Genomic DNA, 11,614 nt, shown 5'->3' with positions numbered 1-11,614 from the left:
AGCTGCAATGTACGGCAAGGCCCTGACCAGATGTGAGACTCTGGAGACGAAACAAACTCTGCACCATCGTGTCTTGTACATGGTGAAGCTGTGGGGAAAAGTGAGAGCTAGAAGGGTGAGTAGTTTTAACTAATTTGCCATGACTAACACTGCCCACAACATGTAAAAACTTTTCTCACGTCAACAGTGTCCACCCAACAGTATGTGACCCGGGCAAGGACACACATTAAGTATAATAACAGAAAAGCAGTGAACAACATTATTTCACCAAGCAGGCCAATTGAAGACATCAATATTAAGTTGCTAATTTGACAAGCGTAGTTACGATAGACCCAATGTAGACAGGTAAAACGATATGTTTGTACCAATCTATGCACCATGCAACAAGTGTAGAATGAGAATGGCAAAAGTACAATTCATTGAATATTTCAGCAATCATCACCAAACAAATCAAGACCAAGAGGAATTGGATCAGCGACGAGGCATCAGTTTGGGAACATCAAAAGACCTGTGGGCCACCGTCCAAAGAAACACACTGCAGCTGAAAGGTAGGGAAACCTGTACTTTGTTAGCAAATACGTTTTCACTAGTAAGAGAATTGATACAATCTTTTACTAGTGGCAAAACGGACGTTAATTTATTGGGTTTAAAGTACAAACAACGCACTAGCACCACTGTTTTCTCTGAAGTAGTCTTATTAACAGGTATCGAATTAAATATTGTGCGTGATGTAAGGGAAAGTTTTCTCTTTTTCTTGTAGGTATAAAAATACTGAAAGATTGTTTGTATGTATGTAATCCCCTTGTTGCAGCTCATACCAAGACCACCTACAGGAGGGATGCAGGGCCCTGCAGACAGTGGACCTGGACACGGCAGAACAACATTTCGCAGCCGCACTCAAATCTGTGCATGTCAAATGTGAGTCTCAGAAATATTTTCAACAATCTCTTTGTATACATATAGTAGCAGGGCCCATCTTATTATTCTGCTAAAGCCGCAAAATTAGTTATGCAATGCACGTCTAGCGTGTTACAACAGAGTACCTTAGTACGATATACGGTATCGTTTGATAAGATTATCCTCACCAAACTATCAGAAAGTGTTTTCATGCAAAGGACAGCGATATATTTTAACGATCATGGTTGGCATATTCGAAAGTTAGACTTATTAAAAATTTAACAGTAAAAATAACAACTGAAATTGATAACCAGTGAGATTTGATAACCATTCTCTACAGATTCAAAGTTTGATCAATACAGCAAGGAAGCAGAGCCTCTCTACAAGTTAGGCGATGTATACCTGAAGAGAGGAATCCAGACTAAAGACGGTGGAGACTTCACCAAGGCTGCAGCACTCTGTAATGCAGCACTGGTAAGATGTAGGAGGCAAGATATCAAGGAAGCTATCCAGGAAATAAGCAAGTCTTTTTTAAAACATGTTCTGAATATTGAACAAAAGGTAGACATTGGTGATGTAGAGAAACACAGGTTGAAGTTAGAGGAACATAGAGACTTTGTAAAAGAGGAGATCACAAGAATTGAGCGAGAGGTAGATCCTTACAGTCTTGATGATGACGATCCAAAGATAAGGGAAGTAGAGAAAAGGAGAACAGATGAAATCAAATCATTGTTTGACATGATTGCCCACCAGCGAAAAATGTTCATAGCTGGCCTTGTAGATGAATGTATGGAGGTGATGGGCCCGCCTCCCTGTAAGTACGCCATGATAGGCTTGGGGTCACAAGCCACAGGATTGGTGACACCATACTCTGATCTAGAGTTCGCCATTTTGGTAGAGAATGAAACAGAGCATAATGTCAGGTATTTCCGCAACCTCACTAATTTTCTGCATCTCAAAGTCATCAATTTGGGTGAAACCATTCTCCCAGCCATGGGGATTAAGTCGCTGAATAATTTCTACTCAAAAGACCCTCTTGACAACTGGTTCTATGACTCTGTAACGCCACGCGGTTTGCATTTGATGGCTCCATGCCACAGGCATGCAAAACTCCTTTAGGCAGAGGAAAAAACAGCACATCTACAAGTGAACTCATCCGCACACCAAGGGAGATGACCAAAGTTCTAAAAGAAGACCTTACTTTTCATCTGAAGAAAGGATACCACCTTGCTAGTATATTGGGGAATGTGTGTTTAATCATAGGAGAACAGGAGTTGGTTGATGTGTATATCGCTCTATGGACTCATGTACTGCAAGAAAATCACGGAGGGATAATTCCTGGCATATTAGCACTAACACATCTTCGTGAAAATGCACCAATATTTGAGAACGATGAGAAAACCGGTAGGTTGATGGATGTAAAAAAAGAAATGTATCGATTTTCAAGTCTTGCAGTGTCTTGTTTAGCGCTACTTCATAACATACAACCGACAAAAATCTGGGACACTATTGAGAATCTGAAGAAGATTGGCGCCATCAATCGTGAGAATGCACACCACTTGACGGTGATGGTGAGCATCTCTGCAGAACTGAGGCTGCGGACATATATGAGTAATGGAGGCCAGGTTGAAAGCATGTCAGCCTTGTCATCAATGTCAACAGATACACACATTGCAATTGGGGAGACATTAAGGAAGGTGTTTTACTTTTCAAAGGCTAAACAGCTCATGAGATACTATTACACAGAAAGGCCAACAAAGTACTTTATTTCAAAGCTTGCCAACGGTCATTCAACAGAGGAATCATCAATTCTATTTGACGACTCTTCCAGAGTGAAAGCAAAGATATACAGAAGTCTGTGTGATTATGAAAACTGTAAGACATGTTCAGAACAGGCACTACAGAGTGCTAGATCTAGATATGGTGAAGGGAATCCACATAATGACATTGCTACGTCTCTTAACGACCTTGGTCATGCCTGGGGGAAACTTGGTGATTATAGAAAAGCCGCCAGTTATTATAAACAGTCCTTAAAGATGACACAGAGTATCTATGGGGAGAACACCGACAGACTTGACATACTTATCAACTTGGGTAATGCTTATAGCAAACTCGGTGATTACAGAAAGGCCGTCAGTTATTTTGAACACTCCCTACAGATGATGAGGGTTATCTATGGGGAGAACACTGACCATCCTGACATTGCTAACACACTTAACAACTTGGGCGTGGCCTGCAGTGACCTCGGTGATTACAGAAAAGCTGTCAGCTATTATGAACAGTCCCAACAGATGAGGTTGAGTATCTATGGTGAGAACACCGAACATTCTGACATTGCAACATCACGAAGTCTTGCAAACTTGGGCAATGCCTGTATGGAACTTGGTGATTACAAAAAGGCCGTCAGCTATCATGAACAGTCACTACAGATGATGCAGACTATTTATGGGGAGAGTACCGAACATCCTGACATTGCCTCAGCACTTAACAACTTGGGCTCGGCCTATGGTAGACTAAGTGATTACCAAAAGTCCATTAGCATACACGAACAGTCACTACAGATGATGAAAAATATCTATAGGGAGAGCGCCGAACATCCTGACATTGCCTCAGCACTTGACAACTTGGGCGTGGCCTGTAGGGACCTCGGTGATTACAGAAAGGCTGTCAGATATCATGAGCAGTCACTACAGATGAGGTTGAGTATCTATGGGGAGAACACTGAACATCCTTACATTGCCTACTCACTTAACAACTTGGGCACTGCCTGTATGAAACTTGGAGATCACAAAAATGCCCTCAGTTATCATGAACAGTCACTACAGATGAGGTTGAGTATCTATGGGGAGAACACTGAACATCCTTTGATTGCCTACTCACTCACCACCTTGGGCGATGCCTGTATGAAACTTGGTGATTACAAACAGGCCGTCAGCTATCATGAACAATCACTAAAGATGAATCAGAGTATCTATGGGGAGAACACTGACCATCCTGCCATTGCCGCATCACTTAATAACTTGGGCGCAGTGTTTGACAAAATCGGTGATTACAGAAAAGCTGAAAGCTATTTTGAACAGTCACTACAGATGAGGCAGAGTATCTATGGGAAGAACACCGAACATCCTGACATTGCCAAATCGCTTAGTAACTTGGGCGCGGCCTGTATGGAACTTGGTGATTACAAAAAGGCAGTCAGCTATCATAATCAGTCACTACAGATGATGAAGACTATCTTTGGGGAAAACACCGAACACCCTGACATTGCTCACTTACTTAACCACTTGGGCAATGCCTGTAGGAAACATGGAAATCACAACAGTGCTGTCAGTTATCATGAACAGTCACTACAGATGAGGTTGAGTATCTATGGGGAAAACACCGAACATCCTGCAATTGCTGAATCACTTAACAACTTGGCCAATGCCTGTATGGAACTTGCTGATCACAAAAAGGCTTTTAGCTATCATGAACAGTCACTACAGATGAGGAAGAGTATCTATGGGGAGAACACTGACCATCCTGACATTGCCGCATCACTTTATAACTTGGGCAATGCCTGTATGGAACTTGGTGATCACAAAAAGGCTTTTAGCTATCATCTACAGTCACTACAGATGAGGCAGAATATCTATTGGGAGAACACTGACCATCCTGACATTGCCGACTCACTTAATAACTTGGGCAAGGCCTGTGGTGATCTTGGTGGTTACAGAAAAGCTGTCAGCTATTATGAACAGTCACTACAGATGAGGCAGAGAATCTATGGGGAAAGTAATGCACATCCTGACATTGTAATGCCACTGAACAACTTGGCTGTCACTTGGGGCTACCTTGGTAATCACAGAAAGGCTGACAACTATCGTGATCAGGCAAGGAGGATGACACAGATCATACAAGAAAGAAATAAAGCACAATCTGACACCTACCGATCTGGAACCTAACGATATTCCAATGGCCATGGAAAGGAAACTGCCTGTCCAAGCAGTCACTGCATTTTTTTGAAAACGCAAAGGCACACATCAACTACACATGTACCAAAGTTAATTGCAATCAATCCACCTGAAAGGATACTACATATACATTGTCCCAATGTGTGTTTTCCCTGCCCTTGGTGCTGAAAGAATACTACATTGACCAAATGCGTGTTTTCCCTGTCCTTGGTGCCGAAAGGATACTACATTGGCCTAATGTATTTTCCCTGTCCTTGTTGCTGAAAGGGTGTCCTCATGCAAGTTTTACTTGGTATTACAATGTACTTACCAAATATTGTTCAAATTGGATCACTAGAAATAGCAAAAATCTAAAAAAATATTTTTTCAGGACTGAAACAGGAAACACAACTTATTTTCGAAGGCCTAATAATATCTTAAAAGCGTGTAGATGTCATGTGACATCAGCTGCTACTTTTGTACCCCAGAATGTATCTGAAAGAAGAATATAGGTGGGAAATATTTCAAACTGTGCTCACTGGTTTCACGTGTCTATTCTCTAACATACAAATAATGACAATGTTCTATCAATTGAAAACACACACAAAAAACATACACATAAGAATAATTTCATTTTCATAATATTTTAATCTTCATCATCAGGTCTACAATGTATCATGTAATCTGATGATATAAAACATGTTGGAACTCCTGTCTGCACCTCAAGACAGTAAAAACATCCACTCTGTCTCCTGTTCTGACAAAGATTATCAGCCTGACTCCACTGTGAGCCACACCAATTTAAATTTGTTGGTTTTGAGATTTTTCATTAAAAAAATTTAAGTGACGGGAAAAAAAAAACAGACTTACATTCAATTCAATTCAGTCTTTATTAAACAACTCGCAGACTTAATTCTGAATTGTGTTGCTCATTACAATATTCTGGAAACGTTAATAAGATTACAGACAATCATATTTTAAGTGAAATGCGCTTTCGTTTACAAGTATAATGCATTACATAACATTACAAATTAAAATATATCATAACACACAGAAGAGAAGACGTCTGTGCCGCTGGGTCACTCAGTGTACAAGGTACTGCAGACACGATAGATAAGTGAAGTCTGAGTGCAAGTACTATATTGATTACTTGGCGTTTAACGGTTCAACCAAAAAAGGAATTGGTGAGTTCTTGTGACGTGCAGACCGACAGAGTGGAACATCAAATTTATTTGCATTACGTGTACTTACATGTACATGTAACCATTCTACATGTATAATCTGATAGATGACAGCACCAAAAGCTACGATGTCCTATAATAGTATGTACCTGTTCAAATTGTCAGACACATAATATTTTAATTTTTAATCTCATATAGCTTGTTTTCTTCAGTCATCTTGCCCCATTTCTTTGTTTTCTAGAACAGAAGCCTCCATGTATTCCGTTATGTTAAGTATGTTACTATGTATGTTGAACTGATGTGGATAACTGATGCTAAATGTTCAATCTGTTGACATACAGTTTCATTTTTAAAACAAAATAGTCCTAACAATTTAACTCTAATGTACCCATAGTTATACACTGTGATTTACCCAAACTTAATGCATACAAATAATGCAAAATACTTTTCACTTGGGTCTTGATTTTCAATTTTCGCATTTGCCTTTTTAAACAACTTTTTTTTTTAGATTAGGCCATGTTGATTTGATTATATGGATGACATCCGCGCGCGCATGAATTTTCGGCCGTTTCCAAAAAAAAAAGTTTTCAACCATACTGTAAATCGTACAAAACAGTTGCAAAATGAGCAAATATATACCGTAAGTTGTAAAAAGAATATTCAAAAATGATACCAATGTCGCAAAATGCCAAAATCAAACAAAAAAGACGAAAATGTAAAGAGAAATGAATTTAAAGAGTAGATTATTCACCAAACCATACTCTGTGTTATTTTTTCAACCTTCATGACCACACAGATTTCATAATGAAAGCAACTTTTTTTTTTTGCAAACTTTTTTTTATTCGCACGCGCGCATCAGTTTTGGGGTTCCCAGAGGATGTCATCCATATAATCAAATCAACATGGCCTTAAGGAAATCTAGCGTTATGTCAAACAAATGACGCCATGTGAAGAAAAAAAAAACTTTTGCCAAAGGTTTCTCGAGTCTCTAGTGATTTTCTATTTGGCCAATTTCTACTCTTTTCATCCTCCTCCCGAAGCCTGGTAGAGGCTAGGGATTCGCCAGGAATTGAACCCATGACCGCTTGATCTCGTGTCCGCTTGCTAGCCCATTTGACGTAGCGAGGCATACATGTATTACTGTGTAACCAGCTGAAGAGGGTTTCCCTACTTAACCTAGAATCATAAGATTATTTACCTAGTCACTGCCTATTGGATCTTCAACCCTGTTCTGAATATTCTCTCCTTTTGTATCTCTGAGTCCAAACATTTTAAAGCTAGCTCCTTGGTCTAAAAAGTTAGCCTGAGTGTCAGCCTTGTTAGCTTTCGTCCGCTCCCCAAGATCCTCTCCCCATTGGTGACACTGACTCAGGCTACTAGAAACTATCCTTTTTGTTATGCGCGGCCATGGACTTCCGGTATTAAGTTATGCGGAAATAGTCGTCTGAAGCCAAAAGTTGACTATGCACTGAGGCGACCGCCATTAGCGGGCGCCCATTCCCACCCCAAGCTTTCGGCTCCAGACGCGGTGGGAGGCCCCTGGCCTGACCCAGACCCGCCCATAAAAGCTCTTGGGTTGGTCAGGCGCGGATGAACGAAGAAGAAGAACGGAGAATCGCCCTTGTAATGTGGAATCCCCGTTCCCAGACGGCCCTGCGCGGTACGACAGGTGTGAGCTGACCTAGCTAGGGACTTCCTGTTTCACCTGTACGAGTTACCTGCTCCGTTCTACCTGCATATGTACCGGTCGGTACAATATTGAAGCCGTTAAAGAGTTTCCACACGGACCAGCACCACTATTCCTCACATTCAGCAGTTCCAAGGGCAAGGCGGACCTGTTAAGGAATTGCAGTAAGCAACCCGTCCCATACATGTATGTACAGTAGTGTTTATATATACAACAACAACAGCTTCGTAAGTACTGCAACTAGCCTATCATGAATGGAAGACTGTTCTCGATATGTTTTCTTTTCAACAGTGTTTATGTTAAATAGTAACAGCTTAATAAGTACTTCAACTGCGCCTAGGGTATCAAAAGACTGTTCTCTATACGGGGTATTTCCAACAGTATCCAATCTCGACTGACGCCCCCAAGCGAAACATGTAAACAACAGCTTTCGACCACACCTGTGGACTTCCGTTTTTTCTGTACCAGTCTGTACCTGTACTGTACTTGTAGCCTGATGGTGGGGGGAGGGCTTCCATCCGATCAAGACCGGTCTCTTTCACCACTCATAGCAGTACCGAGGACAACGTGGACTTGACAACATTGAAGTAAGTAACCCAGGCGTACAGTACATATTGGAACAATAACAGCTATTATGAAGTACTACAACTGCGTCAATCGTATCATTTATCATTAGTAAGACTGTTCTAAATACGAAGGTTATGCAACAACACAACCACGACAGAGTGGTCGGAACAGGTGTTCTAAAAATTCTGGTCCGACTAAAAATTCGCTCCGGGTACCATATATGGGGCGTGGCAACAGGGAGTGGACGTGGCACAAAACGGACGATGGCCCACAATATCAAATGCTTAATATTTTCACACAAAGTACACGCTGAGATACCTCGTTGTTTATTTCTATGACATACAGCTAAGCCGCTAAACCTACATCATATTGACATGTGTGATCATTAATTTCTATGTTTAAAACAATAAGTATCACTTACCGTTACTGACATTTAAACTTGATCTTTTACCATATCATTACCAATGTAGACTTGTCTCATCAATAAGAAACTGATTTTAATGACCATAAGACAACTCAATCTAAAGTGTTGTAGGGGCGGACCGTTTTTTTTTTCAGGGGGACCAAACCTTTTAGAACTCCTGAAATAATCTGTCCCCCTTCTCAAAATCGCAATGTTGCCCCATTATGTCTTACAAGAATTGTTCTTTTGCTATATTAAGGCCCAGGTAAACTTTAACAATGAACAATGAAACAATGAAATCGAATTACTAACTTAGACCACACCATCTAAATGATCAGAGGGGCGGACCGTTTTTTTTCAGGCGGACCAAATCTTTCAGAATGCCTGAAATAATTGGCCCGCCTAAAAAACGGTAATCTTTCTGACGGTGTGGTCTAAGTAATGAAAATGTCCAAATGGATTTCTCCTCTCTCCAAAGGTCGATCATTGGAGCAAAAATCATCACGGAAAATGTCTGACATGAATACAATTAGCTTGGCAGACAAGTTGCAGGACTTGGAGTTGTTCCTCAAGAGTCAGCATGGTCACGAAGTCGGGTATGGGCGGGCACTGAGAGACGCCATTCTTTCCATGGATCTCTTTATGGAGTTAGAAGTCTTAAAAAGTCTTGGAGACCTGCACCTTCAGAAAGGCAAGCAGAGAAAGGATTCAGCAGAGTTTGACAAGGCTGTTACTCTGTATGCTACTGCCCTATTGCGCTGCAAAGGTCCAGACATGGGACAAACACTTGGTCATCGAATTGACTACATGGAGAAACTCTCCAGACAACTTCTGCAGGGATACACTCCACAATATCAGTGGTTGTCACCAGATTACTTGGGTACTAATGACAGTAATGTCTTAAGAATGGTAGAAACTTGCAATAAACTAACCAGAGGAGTAGGTAAACTCTGGCAATCTGTTGAGGAGTCCTACACAGACACATTAGTAACTGCAATCGGCAAGGGTGACACGTTCTTAGAGGTTGAGGTTCTCAAATCTCTAGGAGATTTCTACCTTGAGAAAGGCAAGAAAACATCCAAACTATCCCAGTTCTCCAAGGCAGCTGCAATGTACGGCAAGGCCCTGACCAGATGTGAGACTCTGGAGACGAAACAAACTCTGCACCATCGTGTCTTGTACACGGTGAAGCTGTGGGGAACAGTGAGAGCTAGAAGGGTGAGTAGTTTTAACTAATTTGCCATGACTAACACTGCCCACAACATGTAAAAACTTTTCTCACGTCAACAGTGTCCACTCAACAGTATGTGACCCGGGCAAGGACACACATTAAGTATAATAACAGAAAAGCAGTGAACAACATTATTTCACCAAGCAGGCCAATTGAAGACATCAATATTAAGTTGCTAATTTGACAAGCGTAGTTACGATAGATCCAATGTAGACAGGTAAAACGATTTGTTTGTAACAATCTATGAACCATGCATGAAGTGTAGAATGAGAATGGCAAAAGTACAATTAATTGAATGCTTCAGCAATCATCACCAAACAAATCAAGACCAAAAGGAAGATCAGCGACGAGGCATCAGTTTGGGAGCATCAAAAGACCCGAGAAACACACTGAAAGGTAGGGAAACCTTGATTCAAACTGGGCTGAGTTGAGCTCTATCTATTTTTCAGGTCACATAAGTACATCCGTCCAAACACGTGCTAAGCACATTAACCTGTGTTAACAAATACGTTTTCACTAGTAGGAGAATTAATACAATCTTTTACTAGTGGAAAGATGATGATAATATACTGTATTTGGTTAAAAGTACAAACATCACACTAGCACCACTGTTTTCTCTGAGGTAGTCTTTTCGCGTTTTCTTGTAGGTAAGAAAATACTGACCTTGAAGTAACTTTACCAGATGGTATATATGTAGGTACAGTACACACTATCTGTGCACTTGATGTAACGTACTTTTAATTATTATATGCAAATTAAAAATTGTTTTGGTTGAAAGATTATTTGTATGTTATCCCCTTGTTGCAGCTCATACCAAGACCACCTACAGGAGGGATGCAGGGCCCTGCAGACAGGGGACCTGGACACGGCAGAACAACACTTTGCAGCCGCACTCAAATCTGTACATGTCAAATGTGAGTCTCAGAAATATTTTCAACAACCTCTTTGTAGTAGTATGGCCCATCTTATAATTCTACTATATTAGCAATATTAGTTATGCAATTGCAATGCTCGTCTAGCTTGTTGCAACAGAGTACATTTGTACGATATACGGTATCGTTTGATAAGAATATACTCATCATAAACTATCAGAAAGTGTTTTCATGTAAATGACAGCGATATATTTTAACGATCATGGTTGGCATATGCAAACGTTAGACTCATTAAAAATTTAACAGTAAAAATAATAACTGAAATTGATAACCAGTGAGATTTGATAACCATTCTCTACAGATTCAAAGTTTGATCAATACAGCAAGGAAGCAGAGCCTCTCTACAAGTTAGGAGATGTACACCTGAAGAGAGGAATCCAGACTAAAGACGGTGGAGACTTCACCAAGGCTGCAGCACTCTGTAATGCAGCACTGGTAAGATGTAGGAGGCAAGATATCAGGGAAGCTATCCAGGAAATAAGCAAGTCTCTTTTAAAATATGTTCTGAATATTGAACAAAAGGTAGACATTGATGATGCAGAGAAACACAGGTTGAAACTAGAGAAACATAGAGACTTTGTAAAAGAGGAGATCGCAAGAATTGAGCAAGAGGTAGATCCTTACAGTCTTGATGATGACGATCCAAAGATAAGGGAAGTAGAGAAAAGGAGAACAGATGAAATCAAATCATTGTTTGACATGATTGTCCACCAGCGAAAAATGTTCATAGCTGGCCTTGTAGATGAATGTATGGAGGTGATGGGCCCCCTCCCTGTAAGTACGC

The 11,614-nt window shown here is 40.6% G+C and overlaps 2 protein-coding genes across 2 annotated transcripts in view; both read left to right on the top strand.

Annotated features, from left to right (window-relative positions):
• Positions 1-818: 818 nt before the first annotated feature.
• On the top strand, positions 819-5,659 carry LOC109465541 (tetratricopeptide repeat protein 28-like; the record flags this gene model as incomplete). The annotated part of the gene is given in 3 exon segments (XM_019762894.1): positions 819-918; positions 1,238-1,966; positions 1,969-5,659. Coding segments are annotated over 3 exon segments (3,702 nt in total), but the record flags the coding sequence as incomplete, so codon positions are not given.
• A 2,049-nt stretch (positions 5,660-7,708) lies between these two features.
• LOC109465521 overlaps positions 7,709-11,614 on the top strand; it is a 6,756-nt gene continuing 2,850 nt past the window's right edge. Inside the window, 7 exon segments of the mRNA XM_019762878.1 lie at positions 7,709-7,861; positions 8,190-8,284; positions 9,146-9,885; positions 10,203-10,294; positions 10,706-10,812; positions 11,132-11,587; positions 11,590-11,613. Of these exon segments, the coding sequence (XP_019618437.1) occupies positions 9,178-9,885; positions 10,203-10,294; positions 10,706-10,812; positions 11,132-11,587; positions 11,590-11,613 (1,387 nt within the window). The 5' untranslated portion in view covers positions 7,709-7,861; positions 8,190-8,284; positions 9,146-9,177.

This window comes from Branchiostoma belcheri, unplaced genomic scaffold (assembly GCF_001625305.1).
Source record: "Branchiostoma belcheri isolate BF01 breed outbred unplaced genomic scaffold, Haploidv18h27 scaffold152, whole genome shotgun sequence".
Lineage (NCBI taxonomy): Eukaryota > Metazoa > Chordata > Leptocardii > Amphioxiformes > Branchiostomatidae > Branchiostoma > Branchiostoma belcheri.
Note: the sequence above shows the minus strand (reverse complement) of the source record. Positions and strands in the feature narration are given on the sequence as shown.